Source organism: Lates calcarifer, linkage group LG15, assembly GCF_001640805.2.
Source record: "Lates calcarifer isolate ASB-BC8 linkage group LG15, TLL_Latcal_v3, whole genome shotgun sequence".
NCBI classification, from domain to species: domain Eukaryota; kingdom Metazoa; phylum Chordata; class Actinopteri; family Centropomidae; genus Lates; species Lates calcarifer.
Window position 1 is genome coordinate 3,357,169 of NC_066847.1, and position 23,218 is coordinate 3,380,386.

General features: G+C 40.8%; 1 protein-coding gene across 1 annotated transcript; it reads right to left on the reverse strand.

The window, feature by feature from the left end:
* Nucleotides 1-68: 68 nt before the first annotated feature.
* On the reverse strand, nt 69-22,060 carry smarcc1a (SWI/SNF related, matrix associated, actin dependent regulator of chromatin, subfamily c, member 1a). Its single transcript, XM_018676115.1, is given in 29 exon segments — nt 69-3,753; nt 4,203-4,328; nt 4,642-4,978; nt 6,697-6,831; nt 7,369-7,547; nt 8,162-8,315; nt 9,530-9,585; nt 10,862-11,023; nt 11,231-11,489; nt 11,622-11,681; nt 11,878-11,985; nt 12,317-12,470; nt 12,751-12,864; nt 13,010-13,053; nt 13,055-13,082; nt 13,279-13,400; nt 14,008-14,045; nt 14,201-14,260; nt 15,293-15,423; nt 16,200-16,318; nt 17,394-17,519; nt 17,950-18,025; nt 18,668-18,737; nt 18,925-18,994; nt 19,119-19,211; nt 19,359-19,440; nt 19,690-19,775; nt 19,926-20,045; nt 21,817-22,060. Coding segments are annotated over 29 exon segments (3,387 nt in total). The 5' UTR covers nt 22,003-22,060; the 3' UTR covers nt 69-3,661.
* Between the last annotated feature and the right edge of the window lie 1,158 nt (nt 22,061-23,218).

Here is a 23,218-nt window from a genome sequence, read left to right on the forward strand (position 1 = left end):
TTTATTGAGGGCTGAAGTTGCCTGAAGAGGTGGTGCGGAAAACGTAACCAAAAACCGAGACATCAGGCTCATACAAAACACAGTTTATTCGACAGTGTCTAGGTCCAAGTACCAACAGACCCCATACAAAATAAAAAAAGGAAAACAAATGCTACAAACTTCCAAAGAACAGAGAGAACTTCCATCTACACAAAACTTCTCCTTAAAAATACATTACCATTAACACAAAAAAGTATTGATTAAAGATAATATATGTAAGGGAATTCCAATCATATTTAAGTGATATTACATAACAAGCCCAGTAAGATGTTGAATGGGTAAAGCAGGGCGCGGTGAACGAGAGTGAGAGTCAACGACCGTACGTGTGTTGGTGTGTTTTCTTCTTCCGACAGACAGCAGGAGAAGAGGGCAACAGTCAGTGATGCAGCAGTCATGTGGGCAGGAAAAAGAAAAGATTAAAGAGGGAAATGAAAAGAAAGGAACGAGAGGTAGCGAAGGGGTGCGCAGAGAGGTAGCAGATAGCAAGAGGAAGATTTCTAGAAGAGGTAGCTAGCGGATGAACGAGGAAGAGGTAGCAGAGATACTAACAGTGCTAGCGAAGGGAGGGCGGGACAGGAGTGGTTTGGGTTAAGACTTCACATTAAAACAAGTTTATTTGCGCTTATTATTAACCTGTACGTCGACTGTGGAAAGACGCAAGACGACAAATGTATGATGTCATTTTAGTATCAGAAGAAGTGAGTGAGGAGAGAAAACCCACTCAAAAACTAACTCAAATTTTTGTTGTCAGAACAGTTAACATCTATTTGAAGTCAACTTGAAGGCCTACATTAGTGGTAAATGTATGAAGCTGATTCAAGTCACAAAGTCAAGGGATTTAACTAATAATACAAAATGCTAAGGTTTGAAGGGAAACATGAACTGATTAGCTGGCAAAACAATTATATCTCCAGGTCCTTTAGTAGCTTTCAATCATATCGCTAAGTCTTCCTCAGCAGTTGTTGCACAAACAGTTCTGAGGCTTTTGATGGTATTAACACAGCAGATCGCTCTCAGGATGAGAAGTCGTAGTAATGCTCAGGAAATTGGAAATTAGAGCGTCTACATCTCGAGGAAGATTGTGTCACATGAACAAAAGCTCCAGAACAGCAAATAAAAGAGCCTGTGGTGAGACTGTTGAGTCAACTGCTGTTTTCAGGGTCAGTAATTTTTTTCGATTGCGACTTTTAAGCCAATAAGGACAAAAAGTCCTGAGAAGACCCTTTTAACATCTGCAATTCTGTGACAGCTGCTGAGGAATCCTGTGTGATAAAACTGAAATCCCCAAAACTACTAGCTCCTATGTGGATCTAGTAGTGAGCAAAATTTTCCTTTACTGCTTTTTCTGGGGGCAAGAATGAAGTCAACACCAATCATCAATTAGACAAAGAGGAAAATCTAGATGATCGACTGTTAAATTATCAGGTCAAATATCTTCCTGTTCAGTCTTTAAACCTCAGGATTTGCTGCGTTTCTGTCTGTAATGACTGCGTGTTGGACATAACAAGCACTGTCAAGACGTTATTTTGGGGACCCGGAAATCAGAATGGGCATTTTTCAATATTTTATGACATTAATTGGCTAAAGGATTAATCTATAATGCAAATAACGATTATCCTCATTATAGATTAAACTGCAGATTATTTTCTCAATGAATTGCTAATATCTCAGTCAGCTAAATGTCAGGAATAGTGAAAAGTGCCCGTTACAACCTGCGTAAACCCAAAATAACGTCTTCAAATATCACATTTTGTCCAACTAACAGTCCAAAACCGAAATATATTCAACTTACTATAAAAGACAAACTAGCAAAATTTCACATTTGAGATGCTAGAACCAGCTGAAAAATGACACTGAATTCATTACTAAAGTAGTTTGAATAAATTACTATTTTCAGCTCGGTTAATGAACGTTCAGTGGTTGCTCCCCTTGTTGCGTACCTTTTTATTTACTGCAACATCACAGAACACAGGATTTTAGGACTAAAATGTGAAATCATGATTGCTTCTCATTGGTAGACCAGTATTTTTCAGTGTACAGACCACAAACCGGTTGATACACAGGAATGAGGGTATTGCTAAGTTTTTACCGTGGCTAGTGGCTAAAAAGCAAAAATGTCAGGAGAGAGGTGTGTGTTAGCGAGGTAGGCAGCACTAGGCGATAGGAAATTTGAACAAAGATGGGGGAAGGGGTTGGGGCGTGAGTTTATTCGCTACAGTATCAGCACCTAAAAACATCTACAAGCCCACCGCGCTGAGGAAGAGCATCGTTCATGTTTTGATGTTTCAGTTGAGCCGCATCACAGCGTCTCCCTCTCTGTAAAGGCTGTGTGAAGGTCAGCAGGAGATTATATGTATGTGTGTTGTGTGTATATGTGTGGTTGTCCAGTGCTTTGTGGCAGGGTCTGGCCAAGTCGGTGTGTGTGCACGTAGCCTCCAGTGTGAGCCTCAGTTTAGCTTACATTTTTATGTGTGTATGTGTTACAGTGTTGTGGTTGGTGTGACAGAAGGCGTGAATGATGGTGCGTTTAGGCGTTTGTCCTTCCTCTGATGCAACTTTGTGGGTGACCTCTCACCATCAGATCTGAGATTTCTGCATCAGGTCTGCATTAATGCTTAAAAGAGAATCATGGTGATATTTTATATTTTACCTATTACAAATCCCAACTCCTTAACTCAAAGATGGTGGCCAGTTGTTAGGGTAGCTAAAAGACAGAGGAGTCTTACACAAGCAGTAACACTTGGAGTGTTTGTTACGGTTTCTAATTTGACACTAGTCTAATTATCATGTATCTGTAACTGAACGTAATCACGAATAACTTACAAACTGTGGTCAGAGGACACAGACGATAGAACCGCCATCAAACACTCCTCTATCTTGAACACACACACACACACATTCACAGACACACACACACACACAAAAACCTACAGTGTATCATTTAAAGAGGAGCAAGAGGTAGATACTCAACAAGACAAGAGTGAGGGCAGGCTGGGTCCCCTACGGTGTGTTTTTTCTTCAAATTACTGTCTGAATTGTTTGTGTGTTACAGCTCAGGTTGCTTAGAGTAGGCACATGCACACACAAATCCCTGCATGTCTGACCAGCCATCTGGTCTCACTAGCTCCCCCTAGTGATTGGCTTGGAGAAAGAGGCACCAGACAAGAAGAGGTGTGTGTGTATGTGCATGTGTTTAAGAGAGATGGGAAGGGGTTACAGTGTCATTTAAAACAGCATTGGAAAGAGAAAAAAAGTTGAGACAGATTGAGGTTTTTATCTGATCTGTCTCCTTGTTTTGTTTTCTGTACACAGAGTCATTCTCTCCAGCCTCCATTTGGCCCAACAGAGCAGAAAACAGTGTTTATTACTAGACGACACTTGCCGCTGTGCCCTGAGAGGAAGTCTGGATGTGTGTTTGTGTGAAAAATTGGGTTACCCTTGCCACTGAACCCTGAGAGTGTGTGTGTGTGTGTGTATGTTTGTGTTCTAAGGTTTATGGAAGTTTATGTGAGTGTTGAGAAAAAAAAAATGGAGCCAGTAGCAAAGGCCGTCAAAACAGGGATCGAGATTCAGCAAAAGAGTTAGTTCTGAGTGTGTGTGTGTGTGTGTGTGTGTGTAGGTCTTAGTTGTCAGCCACTCGTCCACTCGGGGGCGCAGCAGGACCCACAGGAGCTGGGGGCAGCGCTTCAGGCTGTGCAGGTGCTGGGCCGGGGTCTGGTAAGAGAGAGATGCTGGTTTTAGAGCAAGAAAAAAACACTTTATGGGGTGAACGTGACTCCATGGTGACTTGGCAACAGTTCCCAACATCAGGGTCTAGAGTTTGAGTTATTGTTTGGCTGTAGACTCAACAACATTGGAGATTTCAATGCAAAGTACATGCCTGATGTGTGATGTGATGCTAATAAGCAGCAGTGATCCAAAGATTTAGCTGCAGCTGACATTCAAAGTAAATACCAGCTGTCAGCTCCTGGGTCAAAGCAATGTTTGGATTTCCAGAAACCTCTTTTTCCTCAGGTGGTTTGTGGTGTAAATACTGGATTCTAGAAACAACCCCACAGTTTAAAGTATACTGCTTTTGGTGATTTAAATGGTGTACACAACACCAAAAATGGATCAGTGAGTTTGCCTAATAATGTGATGTACACGGTCATACAAGTACTCACACATGCCGTTGGGAGCTCCAGGGTGGCGTGGGGGCATCATGGGAGGCATGCCACCAGGAGGGGGGCCAGCAGAAGGCGGGCCAGGCATCATACGCCCAGGCATCGGCTGGCTTGGTCCCATCGGTCCTGCAGTGCAGAAAGTACAGAAGGGACAAATCAGACAGTGGAGATTTTGATGGAAAGGACGGGCTGCAGCAGCAGGAAACTTGACGATGGCTGGTTTTCAGTCTGTCGAGTAACTTTAATGAGGGAATGGCTGGGTAGAGTTTTAAGCTAGAAGAGCCATTTCTGGGAACTTCTAGGAAGAGATTTTTTAAACTGCTACTATGTCATTAAATGTAACAGACAAAACACTCATACAAAGCAGCAGGTAAAGAAAATAATCTCCATCTCTTTCCAGCTCTCTTTTTGTTCTTCGTTCCTCTTTTCCATCTTTCACCTGTCTGTCCTGGGTGATGGGGAGCCATAGGGTGGTGACCCATTGGAGGGTAGCCAGGATGCATGGCAGCACCGGGTGGTGGCCCGCCGTGGTGGGGTGGGGGTCCTCCGTGGTGTGGTGGGGGTCCTCCGTGGTGCATGCCTGGTTGAGGAGGCCCAGAGTGGGGTCCAGATCCTGGGGCCTGTCCCTGTCCTTGAGCCTGGGCGGCTGCAGCAGCAGCGGCGGCAGCGGCAGCTTGTTGCTCCATCTGCTGCCTCGCCTTCATCTCGGCGTATTTGAGCTGCTCCATGTGGAATGCCTGACGTTCGGTGAGCAGCTGCTGCCGCTGAAGCTCCAACTGCACAGAAAAACGATTAAATGAAGAGATCTGTTATAATCAACAGCAAAAAGGACTGGCAGCCAAACATCATCAACTGGTTGGTGAGAACACACACTGTGGTTAATGAAGGTCCAACAACATTCAAAAGGTCTGTAAAAGGCTAACTGGGTGTCAATAGACAAATCTTAAATTTAAATTGACTATTAATCGTATTTCATCCTTTAAAAGTTAGTATAACAGAATATGGAAGAAGTTTGATTAAGTTTTCCTTTCCCCACTTATCCTCTATGATTATAGGTCCATTTTCTTTGGCTCTTTTAATAGTGACAATCTTATAAATAAGATGTGATGTGGGCCGAAATCTAATTAATGGGGATTTCAGAGTCTCTTTCAAAACTCTGACAATATTCTTCAAGAGGACATGAGCGCAGCATGTTTGTACACTTCAACGGAGAGCATGTTCAGACTCTGTGTAAAACTGTCTTGTGTCTCTTTGCTGTTCTGTGTGGACCTTTGTTTTTGTTTTGTTTTTTCAGAACCTCAGTGTTTTACAGCCTATGGCAGCAGCAGAGGTTTGGTTTCTCTCCAGTTTTCAGAAAGTTTATGCAAACCAGAGTCCTTTTCATGCACTATTTACAGCTGTGAAACTGGGCTATGTTCCCGATGTCTCCACTGCGAAAACACAGTTTTACACTCTCACTCGCGTCTCCAGGGATTGTCCAGGGGCAGGACACACACACAGAGCTGAGGGCTTTTCATTTGCCCTGCAGAGGCAGGTAAGAGTTTCACTTGCCTACAACCGCTTTGCACTGAAAAATGTTTTATTTGCAATTCAGTTCCCCCACAAAGAGGTAATTCTGTGTCTCCTCTTCAGTCTCTGTGGAGGATTTGGATCAAGTGGGAAGCAACTTGTTTAATTGGCCAACACTGGCAGATGAACTTCAAATATTTACTGGCCACTCATCTCAATTTAGCCACCACAGATGTCAGGCTGTGTGGCACAGCCTTAATAAGTCCTATTCTGCACCTGGACTCCTCAGATGAAAAAGTTATACAGTCCAGACTTAAAACAAAGGGGGACCTTGCTTTTGCTGTTTTTGCTCCAGTGCTGTGGAACAAACTCCCCCTCACTATCAGAACAGCTGAGTCAGCCTGAGTTTAAAACACTTTTAAAAACCTTTGTGGTACTTTACAATGTCTAATCAAATGTTTTAATGTTTTATTTCCTCTGTCAATCCCTGAAATCCTTGTTTTTCTATATGATGTTATTAAAATTTTTTGTTCTTATTTCTATCTTTGCACTTATATTATGTGGTACTGTTTTTTGTGAAGCCCCCTGTAAATGCAAAACCGTAAAAGTTTATTATTAATCTTAAATTCACTGCTTTCCTTTCCATCGACATGTTTCCTTGTTGTTGGGTGTAAGCTCAATTCACAAGAGAGAACTCCTCTGTTGATCTGTCATATATCAATAATTTAAGATGATCAACTTAAAGTTCTGCATCAGGACCTTTGATGCAATTAGCTCATGGGGAAAAAAGGGTGTAAAAGTAAGGTGTGTACACCGGTGTCAGACTAAAATTTACACTTTAGGGAGTGGGTGTGACTTCAAACTGCAGGATGAGCTTGTGTTAACAGAGCATCTTCATTATTAATGCAGGGTCATTACTGGCCAACATCATCTGCACTTAATCTCAAGTTTGACATTTAGAAAGTACAGCATCTTTTTGACTTACAGCCTCTTTCTCTCGGTCCATGATGGTCTCGAGCTCCTCGAAGTGCCTCAGCTTGATCTCCAGTTTCTTCATCTGGGTCTCCACCAGCAGAGCAACCAGGGACTTGATCTTCCTCTCCTCCACCGCTGCCAAGTGCTGAAGAGATGGAGACACAGGGAGACAGATTCAGTGTCAGTGTCAAATACTCATAGGTGTTAGATATCAGTTCATTCCGGGAGTTAATGTGTGATCAGAACTGAATTTTCTGTTGGTGTTCAACAATCAGAATCAGAATCAGACTTTATTGCCAAGTAAGTTTGCACATACAAGGAATTTTTCTTGGTATACTGGTGCTAAAGGACACTATAGTAAAAGAAAAAAGCAAAAAGCAAGAACTATATTTACATGGAACATAAATATATACACACGGAGCATGAATATACATAATTAAAATCTAAAGTGTAGAGTGCAAAAGGAGGACAGACCATTAACAACAGCAGATTCAGAGATTTCTAGTCTTCTGTGTTCTTGTCTACTGAAGTTTTGGTAAACAACATACAAGCAAAACTAAACAGGATAAAACCAATGACTTTATGCAAAGTTTCCAAAATAACAACCCAATTGAACTTTGGAAAATCAGACTTTCTAAAGCATGTATTTGCTGCAGTTCACTCAGCTCTCTTGCAGTCTCACCTTGGCCTTGGTGGCAGCTGATGCCAGAGCAGCAGCAGCCGCGGTGGCAATATTTCCCTCTCCAATGTCATGCTCCAGCTTCTTCCTCTTGTCGTCTCCCTCCTCTGTTGCTGCCTTCTCCTCCTTATCCTTCTCCTGCTCTGAGGACGATGTCTCCATAGCCTCCTCCTTGTCCTTGTCTGAGAGATACAGACAGAAAATGTAACAACTGGAGTGTTTTCTGAATATCAGCACTGACAGATATTGAATGACTTCTGTTGGATTGGAGTTTTAATGGAAGAGTGCATTGAATAACACTCACAGAACAAAATACAGTGAAGGTTTTTTTGCACACTGTCTGAAGAAATGTATACATTTTTCTATGTAACTAGAACATTTTTACCAATCTACATTTAAAGGCTGAAGGTGACCTGTCTATATTAGGAGTGAAGCAGAAACAATTAACCGATAATCATTTAGCAGAGCAGAAAAATAATTTGCAACTATTTTGATAACTATTAAGTAATATTTCAAGTAAAAATGCCAACTGTTCCCTACCTCCATCTTCTCAGTGAGAGAATTAGCAGTTTTCTTTGTCAAATTTTGTAGTAAACTTAACATCTTCATCTGACATTTTGTGGACCAAAGAGATAATCAGTTAATTGTAAAAGAATAATTGTCAGATTACTCAAAGTAACAGTTAGTTGAACCTTTCATTTAGAGCCAGTTGCTAGTGAAATGTCCTTCTTGCAACCTTAGGAACTCGGAGTGTGTGTTACATTTTCTTTTGTCATGATTCATGACTCCGTGTTACCTGCTGGAGTGGTCTTGGCCTCCCCTCCTTCCTCTGTCTCCTCCTCACGCTCCGATGCCTCTGTTCCTTCCTTCTTCACTTTTTCTGTGGCCTCTGTCTTGTCGCTCTTTTCTGCAGACTCACTGGGCTTCTCTGCCTCGTCCTTCAACTCCGCCTGAAGGATTAAGACACAGGCAAACAATAATTAATGGCCCGTGTCAATGCCACAAGAAGAGCAGGGCCCTATGTTACAGGCCTGACTTAAAGATTTGACTTTAAATTGGGTGAATGATTTAGTGTGGCTGCTTAGAGAAAAAAAAATGTGTCACAGCCTTTGTAAAGCATAACTAAGAGAAGAAAGACATACACAACTGGAAACAAAAGGTGGAAGAAATCTGATAAATGATCTACAAACAGCATCAAACAACAAAAACAACCACAGAAGGTAAATATAGCTGCTTTGTTGGTAAATGCTGCAATGTTCAGGACACATGGAATAAAAAGTCCCTTCATGACCCTTCTTATGTTTTGGGGGCAATCACTGTGATTTGAACAAAGTGTCTAACACTGGTTAATGGATGCTAATGAGTAAGCCATCAACCACTGAGCTGCCCAGCAGTGGGGACAATGTGAATGTTTGAAAATGCCATTAAATTCACCCGCTGGGCCTTTCCAAACCAAGAGACATGGACCACATGTAGATGGATGGAAAACAGGTTTAATCTTTAACAATATGGCATTTTAAAAGCTTGTTACATTTGTCATCATCTTAAAAGTAACTAGTAACTAAAGCTGTCAAATTAATGGAGTAGAGAGTATGATACTTCCATATAAAATGTAATAGAGTGGAAGTATAAAGTAACATAAAATGGAAATACTCGTGTAAAGTACAAGTACCTCAAAATTATACTTAAGTAACCGTAATTGAGTAAATGTACTTACTTTCCACCACTGGGTGACATGTTCTTTTATTACCATGACCAACACACACACACACACACACACACACACACACATTTATTTTCACTCAGTCCCACATACACCATCCTGCTGCTAGAAATATTCACTAGAACACCAAATGTGTACTAATCCGCTGATGGAAAAAAGTCCCCAACAAATGTACAACTTTAATCCTGTTTTTACTACTGTTTACTAAAAATGACAGCTGTTTTAGGATTTTTTTTTTCAATTAAAGTATATTTGTGACCTTTTCTGAAAGACCCTAAAAGACTAATGTGTTGTTGGTTTCGGTCTTTACATGGGATTTGATGATGCTGAGAAAAATAAAATTTATTGCCAGCCTTGTGCTTCACATTTGCAAAGGTTTCCATTAAACCCAAATGAAAACAGATAAAAAAGAATATATGAAGACACCTAAGATGGTCTTACCTTATCGGCCTGCTGGGAGTCTGTGTCTGTGTCCATCTTCTCTGGCTCTGTGGTTTCTGCAGGCGACATTGTGATGAAGATTATCAAGCATCACGTCACAGAAATAAACTGATCGAGAAGGTTACAGATTGTTGTGACCTAAAGTTTCATTGAGACCAATTCTCCCCCATGAATTGTTTATCCTGCCAAAAAATACAGGTCCATGAACATGGATCGTGGACTTAAATGAATAATCACACAAATAAAAATCAATACTTTCAACACTTGTGACAAATCTGTACAACATAAACATAATGAGGCAACAGCAACACATCGCCCTTTTTAAAATAAAATCTGTTGATTGTCCGGAGAGGAAATTAAAGTCAAAAGCATTTTAAGTGAGCAGGCCCACAGAAGGGCTGTGAACTGTGCACAAGCATTTGCACAGACTCACAAATGATCACACAAACACACACACGTGACCTGGTGAATATGTGTGTATGGTTGAGTGTTAAACCATGTCATGGGTGCACTTGAGCGTGTGTTAAAGGTTTGAATATTGATCGTGTGATGTGTGTGTTGGTTGAGTGCTTCCGGCACTGAACGCATTAAAGCTTATTGATTGCAACAGTGGCTCTAGAGGACATTAATTCAGGTATAATAAATAATTGGTTGTGTGTTTGTGTTTGTGGGAGAGGAAGAAGTCAAAGACACAGAGAGAAATATTTCAAGAAAGCACAGAGCAAAATAAAGAGAGAGATAAGCACATGGTGGAGTGTGATGACCCAGTTTTCTACTCTCCCTCCTCCCGCTCTTCTGCCCCATCTGCCACCGCTGTTTTAATCCACTGGTTACCACGGCAGTATGCACACACACACACCAATATTTCTATAATGCTCCCCCCCCCCTACTGGTAAAAAGTGACATGCATATCGCCCTCAAATGTCAAGACAGATCGTCATCACTGTCTAATAATAATCAGCTGATCATTTAAGGATGTGCGTATAGGACGAGGCAATGACACTGTCCACCCTTTCCTTAGCCTTAATGTATCCACCCACACACCAACAATCTGCCATCAAATTTGCCTCTCCCTACCCAAAAGCTTGTTGGTGATACTGCTACTATGTGCTGCCCTCCAGTGGCTGCAGAGATTACAACAGACAAGACTACCAAACCTCCTCTGAAAATGATCAAATTTATCAAGTCATGAGTCAACAGTCACGCTTCCTAGAAAACATTGACACATTTTAACATTTGCAGTCATTGGCTACCGATTTTTCCAGTCTGGTCAGAAGATCTTAACCAGCGACTTTAGCTCCTGTTTCTATGCCCTTGTCAAACGTTACTCACCAGTCTTTTCTGGCTCCTCAGGGGCGGTGCCAGCAATGCCGCTGCTCTCCAGGCCAAAGGCAGGGTCCACCTTCCCTGTGCTCCTGGCCGCCTCCTGCACCTTCTTCACATGAGCCTCCACCAGCTCAGCCGGCACCTCCTCACGCACCCGGGAAAACTCCTCTGTAGACATAAAGATGTGAGTGACACAACTGCATGTAATTGTACTAGCAGGGATAAATAAAATTACACAGAATTGAATTGTAGACCTATTAAATATTTTTGCTTCATAGTTCAGGAACTTTAACCTAGGTACAATCATATTTGTGATCACTATCAAAATATTTCTAAAACCAAAAATAATTTCAGCTGTCTCCCCTCAGTTCTCACCTAGAGCTGCCTTGGCAGCAGCAGATGCCACTCTGGGGTCGACCACAGAGGCCAGGAAAGCTACTGTGCTCATGACGGGGTTTCCAGACTGGCTGAAGGGTATGGGCTGGTAGGCCAGAGGGCCCAGAGAGGTCTCAGTGCTTTCCAGGTATGGATCCTCAATGGGCAGCCTCAGGAAGTGCAGGATACACTCATCCTGGGTGCGTGAACCGACATGCTCTGACACTTTGTTCCAGTCGTCTTTGTACATCTCCAGTGCCTGGGAGAAGGTGAAGGGAGTGAGTGTAGAAGTCTTAGGATCAGAAAAGCAACTGAAGAGTGGGAAGACAAAGGTACAGACTAAAGGGCTGTTAATAAGATGGAAGATGATGGGATGTCCTGTGGGACTCACCTCTAGGAGCAGTAGAGTCTCCTGCTCAGTCCATTCTCTGGTAGTAGTAACTGCTTTACCCTGTAGGGAACCAAAAGCAAATTATCATATAAAGATAGGTAATTTGACATTACATGTAATACTATTTTTGTTTCCCCATTTTCCCATTATTTACCACCTTAGAAACCCTAAGAAATCATCTCACCAGCCCACAGATAATCACACAATCTTAAAAGTTGAAAACATGTTCAGGATGTTGAGTGAATCGTGTGCTGACCTTTGAGTTTTTCTTGTAGAGGTCAGTGCGAAGGCCAAAGTTCTGCAGGTCGATGGGCTTGTCTTTGCCTTTGTCTACAAAGTTGGGCATTGGCTGTGGAGGGGGAATCTAAACAGATGAAACAATGTTATTAATCAGCAATGTTAACGTAGTACTGTTTGGTGCAAGTGTAGAGGCATGTGTTGAAGATCCGTATACAACTTTTTGATTTTGTTTTAAAAATTAGGATAATGTAAATAGTACAGAAGGTAACTGTAGTGCTAATGGAACCCAGAGAAAAAAAATCATGCCACATTATTGTAAAACTATATTTCATCATCTGTTACATGACACGACACCCACCCACCAACACAGCCCTTCGCTTTTTTCTTTAAAAAAAACAAACAAACACAGGACTGTTTTTACTCAAGCGGGTTCACTTTTTTAAAGTTGATCTTACTGGTGGGGGTCGGTGGTTCAAGGGAATGAGGCCAGAAGGTGTGTCAGCCAGTACAGTGAAATGGGGTGTAGGTGGGGGGCCCATGGGCAAGGGGCGGCTCTCTGAGTCGACCTGGTAGTTCACCAAACCCCACTGCTCCAAGAACGCATGGACCCTGGAGACAGACAGCAACAGGTTTAATATGCTTTTATTTTCTTTACTTAAGATCATTTTTATCATTTCAGCTTTTTCATAACAATGTCACATTTACTTCCACAGCTAAGGAGTTTCAGTTAGTGTTCAACTACACAAACTAACACAGTGACTTCTGCAGTATTTATCTATCCTTCGCCCAATATTTAGCCATCACAAAAATCATTCACAGTAGGAGGATACAATAGCATGTGATAGATAATAAAGCCATTCACACTAGGACTACACATGATCATGCTCACCTCATGATGGCGCAGACATCCCCGGTCAAGTTCCTGCGGCAGGAGGTGGAGGTGAGATACTCCTGCGGGTTTAGCCGATACGTGTCAATCATGAAGTTCCGGTAGGCCAGGTATCTGTTTTGGAGTCAGGAAGAACCACAAAGAGATCAGAATGACAGTAACTCTGCAGCAACACATAAATAAGTTACATATGTGAATTATGTGTGGTGGCTTGTAGCTGTGTATGGAAGATAGGTGTGAGTGTATATATGTAGCTCACATCTCTGGAGTTTTGGATTTATTCTTTCCATTGAAGAATTCAGGGCAATGCTCTTCTCTCGATTTCATGGATGCTGGCAAGAAAGGACAGAAAAAAATAATTCCAAAGTAGAAATCTGGTCAGTAGGTAGGAGTTTTTTTTTAAATCCTAAGTGCAACTTCAACTGTAAGTAAGATAAAGTTTTAAATTACTAAAAAAGCTAAATGTGCAGAACAGTCATAACAATTTGTGTAGTGGTAATTCATTAACACCCATTCCCTAGCTCTTACCAGTTGTAGTCAAACCAAGCAGCGTAGCTGGGGATGATGATGTGGTGAGTCTGTTCAGTCACGTTGTCCTCACTGGCATCAATCAGCCGGTTGATTTCAGCTTTGCCCTGATCCTCGTCATCCTGCAGAAAGAGACGACAGGTCAGCATGATTAAGACTGGTGTTGTATGAGCACAACTGAGACATAGTTAAAACGGTTCATTATGAACTTCACAGGCCTACTTTCCTGGGTGTTTGCAATGGAAGTAAGTGTGCAGATGATTTCTTTTCCAAGTCCAAGTTCCTAAAAGCTTCTCTGTATCTAGAAAGACTTGGCCTGCAAGGAAACTCAGATGGCCTAATAAATAATTTAGGAACAAGAGTCCACCTCCAAAACTACTCAAACATTAATACTGCCTAATGGGAAATGCCCCTGCATTTATTTGTGATGGTTAAGGTTAGGGTAAGGGGCTGGGGAATGCATTAGGATACATTAGGATCCTCACAACTATAGGAAGACCAAAAGGTTTTTTGATTGAGTGACAGCAACAAATTGGCCTCTAGTAACTTCTCATCGTCTATTTGTGCAGATATATATACTAAACAATTATTAAGCTAAATATTTATTTTAAATATCTGATAACTGATATTAACCATACCTATTGGTAGCTGACCTGAGAAGCAGCATTCACACACTCCTACAGTGTTTGGTTTGACAGAAGGGAAGTCTGAGTCATCAGTTAATCTTACCTTTCCGCCAGACAGCACAGAGTCATCCTCCATGTCATCTGGAAGAAATACAAACAGATTGCCAGTTGAGACACATCACACTGGTATGGGTGATATTCACATTTGACAATGAATTAAAACTGACTGTTATTCTGAATTGATTAATGTAAGTAATGTACACAGCAAAATAGATATAACTGTCAAAGATACATACCCAAGTCGGCCACATTCCCTCCTTTCACTGGTGTATTGTCACTGTCTTTCTTTGAACTTGCTGTACATGGAGGAGAAGAGAAAAAAAGACAACTGAAGGGTAAAAAGAGTGGGGGAAAAAAATCAAAGACAGTTTAATTCAGCTGTGGGCATGAAGGCATTAACCAGCACTCTAGTTTGCAAAAGAGGACACTAAAATAGACTGACTGAGGACGAGTATGTGTGTCTGTTGGAATGAAAAAGGAGGAGATTTTTGTAAAAGTGGGACACCGCAGATGGGACTTGGTCTAAAAACAGCATTTTTAGTAAGGATAGTGTGTTTGGTTTTAAAGGGAAGAAGGAGAATACAGATCAAGTTCCATTCATCTCTGGTTAATGAAAGAAAAACCCTCAAGCCTACTTTTATGGCTGGACCATGGTGTGTGATTTTTCTTGTCATTTTTATGCCCCAGTGTACAAGAGGCACACAGGGAATCAGAGAAAACACACCACAGATTTCAAACTTAATTAATTAATTAAATGGTCTCCATTACCAATTTGCAGCACAGCACTCAAAGAATTAAATGCTCTTTGTCCGATGCGCAACTGACTCAAGTGTCTACTGGTATGGCATACAGAATGAAAGACACTGCGCTGTATATGAAATACTGTATAGGTCTACCGCTCAGGTTAAGTTATTTTATATGTTCTGGGATATTTAGGTTGGATTCTAACAAGCGATGATGATTAGCATGAAGTACTGTATCAGTAACATGACTTGGTTAAGTGTAAAGTCTTGTCTGCTCAAATGATACACCTATATTTTTGGGGGGTTTGCAACATTAGTGTGCACTCTTCTTGCACACCTCTTCTTTTCTTTAGTTTGCTTTACTTTCCCTCCTCTCTAGATCCACATCTGCTCTTCAGTAAGTTAATATAGCAGCTATACCCAAATATAAACATTAATATAGAAGTTCTGCCAACTTTATGCCAATTATTTGCTCTGGCACACTGACCACAAGTGCTGACACAATCTATTACTCAGCAGATTAAAAAAATCTATATTATTGTTACATATAAAACGATTAATCAAAAAGTCAAACTCAGCACATACCATTCTTAGACATGCTGCCCTCCTCCATGCTGGCACCAGCTGACGAGTCATCCATGTCCTTGGTCATGTCCTCCTCTGTATCCTCCTCTTCGCCTCTGTGGCCCCGCCGCTTCCAGTGAGGCCCTGGGTTCCTGACACCAGAGAGTGAACTAAGTTATAAATTCTGTTTCCAAAGAATAGTCATCTTTTCGTGACACCACAAAGGATAAGTTTGGTGATATTTTACATTTTGTCTGGAGACCAAAAATTCTACACAAAAAGTTCAAAATCGTGAATGAATTGATCAAACTAATAAGTAATGCCTGTGATATACAAGACTGATGTACTCCGCTGTTGTCCATAAAGTAATATAAATAGCCTCACTGTTGGAACGAGTGACATGTGACTATGAAAACTGCCACAGCCATTTTTTTTGTAGTTAGTCCTACATACACTAGCCACTGCTGAAAATACTCACTAAAGCACCAAGTGTGTATAAATCTGCAAATTAAATAGTTCCCAACATACAGACAATATTCACCAGTTTGAGTTGCATTTCCTAAAAACCAGAGTGCCAGAAGTTTTAGGAAATGACTGACCCTTTGTTAAAACTAAACACTCATGACCTTTTCCTTTAGGAATTAAGTCTTTGTTAAAAAGCAACAAGTTCAGAAGTGCCACAGACAGGATAGGGAAGTGAGAAAGTATTGATAGGCAAACTAATTATCATTTGGTTGCTTTATAGTATTTGTTGACTAGCAGAAAAATATAGCGGAATATCAGCCGTACCACTTAAAGGTTAGTTTGTATATTTTGAAGCTCACTTGTACAGATCTGAAACATTTATTCAGTGTTTCTATCATTTTACAACTTGAATTCTTTGCTCTACTTCTCACAATAAAAAAATATTAGAAACTTGCTGTCCTACCCCTTCTTTCCTCCCTTCTTGCGGGACTCGACTGGAGTGCTAGGTGGTGAGGGCGAACGCCTCCTCTTCTTTCCAGCGGAGTTGGCCTTGCGCTCCTTGCGATCAGGTGTACGGGAAGACTGATCAGACAAACCCCGTGCAGCGCAGGGAGCGAGGGATGGAGGATGAGAGAAAGAGCCGCAGAATGAGAGGATGGAACGGTTGCACACACAAGGAGGGGAAGCATTGGGAGAAGCAACGGCAGGGAGGGGGGGATGCCGTGGTGGTGGTGGAGGAGACGATCAGGGTTCCTGTATACTGTCCTCTTAAAATCGCTTCTCTTTCACACAAACCTTCATTTCTGGGTTTGTGCGCTGTTTGAAATACTGATCTGCCATAAATCATCTTTAGCAGACGAACTTTTGTGATCATTCGTTTAAATACCACAGTTTTCGGCCGTTCATCAACTTTTTAAGCCACTGTGCACCAAAAGTAAATAAAATGTTATCTTTGAAGCAGTCAGGTTTCTTATTTTCTGCCTATTTTGTCTGAAATTAGTACATGGAAGCATAGATACATCTGCATTAGCTTGACGTTAGCGGAAACCGTGAAGGCACTTCCATTAGGTATCAGTAAATAGACCAAAACAAAATAGTGTAATTTTTAAAATAAAACTAAGTCTTCACTCTAACTTCTGCCATGTGAAGTAATTTGCGGATAATAAACACTGTCTGATTATGAACTCCTGGAAAATGCTCGAAATTATTTTCCAAACATGGACAGAAACCCTGAAATACGTTAGGAGACAAAGAGAGAGGAAAGGTTTGGAAAGGATGGGCAACAAACAGACAGAGGCAAGACAGAGACGAAGGAGGACAGCGACAACACAGCCCACAGGGCATAGCCACAGCCGACAAAACACAAACTTGCCGGAAAAACACTCAAGCGTTCATGCTTATTTTGTCTTTCGAAAAATTTCCATCACCAGCTTTCCACACATTACAGCTGCATTTGACTGATTTAATATTCATATGTTACAATTTCCGCTGAACAGACCATTTGAACATTCACCGTCTTTGGTTAGTAAAAATAAGTACAAGGAAACTTCTGGTGCTGAAAAGCCTACTTCCAGACCCAGAATTTTCTTTGGCTGAAATTTTCTCATAGAAAAAACTTTGGAGATGCTGTCACACACACTCAGAGCACAATACCTACCTCCTCCTCCTTGGGGAAGATCTTTTGGCGGAAGCTGACTGGCTTCTTGTTCTCGTCTACCTCGTAGTCTTCTTCGTTCATCCACTCATTGAAGGCATCTGTGTCTAAAACCCACTTGGCATGGACCTGACGGGGAGAAGGAAGGACATGGGGTGAGTAAAGTTGTTCACGACGATCAAGTGTCAGTGTGCTCCTCGTTTATTACACATAGTTTATCCTACAGGCATCTAATGATCCCTTCACACTGCTGCTCTGATTTTCCTTCATCACCCCAGTGGACTTGACTCACTGATGCATGATAAAAACCCAAGAACTGGAAGGGTATTTTGTGACAATAGTACTAACATAGTTTTTAAAATGTCCTGCAGGAAATTGTTCAGTTGAGGAATTAAGCCACCTAAGTGTCTCCCTTTAGAACTAAAAGCTAAAGGTTAAAAATGGATGGCCTGACTTGACAATGACTGCTAACTTATTCATTTTCAATACTATTTTAAAGCTAAAGATGTTGAACTTGCTTCTGCAGAGATCAACTCTACTTGTGCTTCTCATTTCTCACCTTCCAGGGTCTGTCAGTGCTGGGAGGATCCTCCACATCACCATCCACCTCGTTGGCTGATACCCAGGTATCATAGCTGACAGAACAAACAAACAAAAAACAGCCACGACTCAGTCACTGCATCAATTAAATAATATACTGCACAAACCTAGAGAAGTTAACCCAATAAAATTATGTTGAGTAACCCCAAAATAGATATGGATCTGGCCACTGAACTAGATTTAAACTGACTCAGTCTCTAATACCTCTTACCTGAGAGGATTTATGTTCACATGAAAACTTTGATATTACTAACACAAGTAATATATACCAACAAAAATCCAGGTAAAAACAAATCAAAACTGAATTTCATCTTTAAAAAAAAAAATTTATAAAATACAATGATCCATACAATATATAGTACTTATCTCTTAACATGTAATACTAACTAGAGTTTAGTTGCCATAACTACATTTTGGGAGAGATTAAAATGTAAGATTTTGTGCAGTCCCTTTCCAAGACCCCAGGCTGCCTTACATCTACTTTACCATCCAATTTCAACTTTTGTATAAAGAAGCTGCTGTGTGCCTTTTTGATGATGTAGTGACAGTCAAGTAACATAAAAGATGTTTAATGCTAGTTCATCAAAAATCATGTGGTATGAACAGAATCTATATAATATATATATGTGTAGTATAGTATATATAATCTAGAGTTAAGAGGCGTCCTCTCTGCTCACCTGTCTGGGTAGAGACCCCAGTGCACCAGCACCTGCTTATCTTTCCTCATGACAGGACGAAGCCACTCCTCTGCAACACACACAAACCAATGCTGATATATACACATTAGGACATACTGGATATAATACATAACAATTGCCAAATGTTTTCATTGCTACACTAAATACAGCACTGGTTTTAGATTTTACATTTTATGAAAAAGGTGGTGAAGAAAATAAATATTATGCAATTAGAAACAGACAATGTTCTTCCCTACCTTCGTCTTGTTGGGATGGTGAGGGGTAAATGTGATGGGTGGCTTTTGACTTATCATCAGTAATGGAGCCCTGAGGGGAACAGAGGGACAAAAATTATAAACAACTTAAGAGAGAGATACAAGAGTTTACCATTTGAGACAACACTTCTCTACTTGACTGAGAAATCTTTTCATCGGCTGGTATTGAAGCTTACCTGGTGCCTTTTGATGATGTCTTTGAGCTTACTGGCCTGTTTCTGCTCAATGTCCGGCGACAGGAAGACCGTGGGTCGAGTCAAGCAGTTATTCTGGAATCACAGAAACATTTAGTTAGAATGAGAAACAATATTTTTATCCCCTAGACAATTATAAAAGATGTTTTCCAGAACATTTTACACAGATCTTTATCCATGCACAGGTGCAGTACAAGCAGAACATTCAGGTATGGGACATACCTGGACCAAGTTCTTCTCTACATTTAAGAACATTTCCACATTCCTGTCCATCCTGGAGGGATTCTGCAGATCAAATCGACGCCTGGGAATGGTGGACAGAAAACGGTAAAAGAAACAATGTGATGCTGCGGTATCATTCCATCACCGTACTCAAGCAAATTAAATTACATTCATTTAATTATTAAGTAACTTTAAGTCTGATTTTTATGATAACTACTTGAGAAAAACTGTTCCAATGGTGAATTCAAAAATTGGAGCAGCAAGAGAAGGAGCCACCTGGACTCTAAGTCACGACTATGTATCTGTGGAGGATAACCACAAGTCAACTCACCAGCCCTGCTCACTCTTAAACTTGTAGACCGACCCCAAGATGTGACAGAGAGCACCTCCCGCCTTGAAATCCAGGAAACATTTGGCCTGAAAATAGAAGAGGAAGAATAAGAATATGACATTTCTGCATTTAAGGTATACTAGCTATGGGATTTACTGATGGTTACAGTGTATTTTCATGAAAACCACATACATTATACATGTCATGGAAATATAATTTGTGTATGTTGTGCTTACAGGTAACTTGGTGAGAGCAGGATTGTTGACCCTGCGTCCAAATGCGTCTTCCTGGAACTGCAGCAGCTGGACGACCAGGCCCGCCAAGGATTTGCTGGAGGGGGAGTCATTCTGGACGTACTGGGACCAGACAGAGAGAAAAGCACTCATTAACTCACACTAATGAAAATTATGCATGGAACAACTGTTTCCATCATCAATTAATCTGCTAATTATTTCTGCAACTAACAGATTTATTGTTTTGTCTACAGAATACCAGGAAATAATCTGTTATAATATCCAACAGATTTAAGTAAGATCTTCAAATGTTTTCTCTTGTCTGTCTAATAGTTCAAAATCCAATGATATAAAGCATCAAATCCTCACAACAAGCCAACAAGCCAACAGCAACTACTTGACATTTTTGTTTGGAAAAAAATAATAAAAATTTTAAATCATTATTCAATTATCAAAATTGTCACCCATTAATTTTCCTTTCAATCAACAAACAGTTGCAATTCTAACTGCAAATAACAATTACTCACACTATCAAATAAAAAAATCAGATACTTGTATAAAAATTAATTAATTAACCAAGTTTTTGTAAATAATGACAAATATTATTTACAAGTACCAAGAGCCCAAAGTGATGCACTAAAATAGGTTGCATGAAAAACTGGAAATTTGCTCCATGCGATGCACCTGTCAGAATGTAAAAGTGCATTTAATTTTAAGTGTCTGCTTCAGTGTGTGTTTTCATTTGTATCCATAGAGGGGTCGACAACACCTAAGCAAACCAGGATTCTGGGTGTTGCTTAAAGACACTATAGCATGGGTGGGCTGTTACTGTCACAACCAAACCTCATGAAGTAGGCACATTTTCCTGGCCTCAAGTTCAATGTTGCACAAAGCAACACAACATGGGAGCTAGTTCATTTATAACACAAACAATGTCAAAGAGACCCGTCTCGGGTCTTAAAACGCATTCAACTTAACTGTATTGGGTAAGGTGACTGTATATAAACAAACTCAAGCCAGTTATCTTGGTTCTTGGTTAGCAAAGCTTACACGTTGATTTCAGGTATTCGTCTCCGGAACTACGTCCAAAATCCATTACACATGTTTATTTAGTTTGATTTTTGTCTGCTTTCTTCAAATTAACCCCCCCCACGCGTTATCAGTGGGCTTGAATGGAAACATGAAGAGACAGAAGGACAACTCTTTGTTTGGCTAACTAAGTGGGCGAGTGCAGCCTGCTCACAGTCTGATATGCTACTGTGTTGACAAAACTAAGCACTGCTTTCTCTACAGCACAAAATAAAGACTGCGCAAAAGCAAAATGCTTGCAGGCATCTGGTGATTATCTTCTGAGAGTCATTTTTCAGCGGGAATAAAAAGCTTGCTAGGTCTTATCTAGCTAACATTGAAAGGTGACTGACTGCATGGTGTCCCGTGACTAACATTTGGTTAGCTTCTCGGGCCTTAACCAGTGTTGATAAGTTTAACTGCAATGTTGTGAACTGTGAAATACTGTAAAATTGAGGCTGCTGTAGCTGCAACGTCTGCAGCTCTTTCTGAGCATTTTCTCTCTGAGCGTGATGTTAGTAACGTTACTGAATGAACGGTTAGCTTGCTAACGGGGACTTAGCTAAATGATAAACAGCTTGACTCAAGTATGACTAAAGCATAGCTACTTTGAGACTAACTACTCGCACACGCTTATACAAACCGTGTGCGAGTCGTTACTCGCAAAAAAGTAAATCTTTGTTTTTTTTTTTTTTTAAAAACGGCCATAGCTTTCGCTATAGTTTGTTTTGTGTGGCTGCAGCTAGCGAAGACATCAGCGCTCCATTGTGCCAGCGGGACGCGGGCCTTCATAGAAATCAATGGAGGACAGGAGCAGCTAGCTCACCTTCTTGTAGTGCTTTCCGATCCACTGCCGCACCGTCTCAAGCTGGGATACGGTCTCTGAACTTTCCCAGAATTTCGTGGACGGGCCACCGTCCTTTTTTCGTCCCACTGCGGTCCCGCTGCCGACCGGGCCGGTGGCCGGTCCGCCTGAACCCGTTCCGCCTGCCGTTGTCGCCGCCGTCGCCATTGTGTGTTTTGTTCGCTGCGTTGTCTTTCTCCTCCGCGGCGTCGCTCACCGTGCAAGTTTTCGAATGATATTGCGCAGCCGCAAACGTCTTGACACTTTTCAAGTCTCGCGAGCCTCGAGTTTAAAGGGATTGTGGGAAATGTAGGCTGTTGTACCTGAACATTACAAAAGAAAACCTTTTGTGCTTTTACATTATCATTGTACATCATTGTAAACAGATTTTTTCAGTTTGCATTCAGATGCTTCACTTAAGTAAAAGTAACAATACAATAGTGCAAAAATACGAATAAAAGCACTCATTTGAAATCAAAATCAAAGAAACACAAAAGCATTGACAAGTAAGTGTAGTTAAAGTAGCAAAGTAAAAGCATTTGATCTACTGCTACTGACACATTAACAGAAGATTAATATCTATCTATCTATCTATGATTGCTGTGCCTTAAAGTCTACTGATGCCTTTACAGTCCTATTGTATTGTCAACAAAGCACCTGTATGCAGTAGAAATGGTGATCACATGAACACAAGCTCACCATGATGATATGCACAGTTTTTTTTACTTATTATGAGTTACGTATCTAGTACATTAAAGTCTGTGGGGGCCTGTTCAATCAACGCCTTAAGGTCAGTTAGTTTTCATATGATTATAATCATCAAATCTCATGCCGATCAGCACTGATGTGTACAGCAATCAGATACATACTGGTTTTGTTATTTTATTTTCATTATGGTTGTATTCAGTCCTCCTTTGTCCTCACATGGTTTCACACTTTATTGCTTTAACATAAATGTTAGTTTCCTGAAAATGCCTTTATAGGAACCTTGTGCAGATATGTGTCTTTGTTTGAAGGATTAAGTGGCATTATCTAAATACAGATATTATCTAATCAAACTGGGAGGTTGTGCCTTTTATGATCCACTTAAATTATAAAAGTTATATCATGTATCAGCAATAATACTGTTCTGTTTTTATTTTTACTGCTTTATTTCTGTGTTTATTTGGAAATCTGACCAGGAACTACATCCATATTTATCTGGGAATTGACTGTAAACAATAAGTACACGTGACAGCAAAAATACAGCATCAGCTGATAATAGACTTACTGGCAGCAGGGAGTTTGTGCCTCTGCTCATCCAAGACCAGGAGGTGGAGCAGGTTTACACTTTCTCTTCTGCTCTGAAGTGGTAAAATCATCACTATAATCAAAATATTAACAC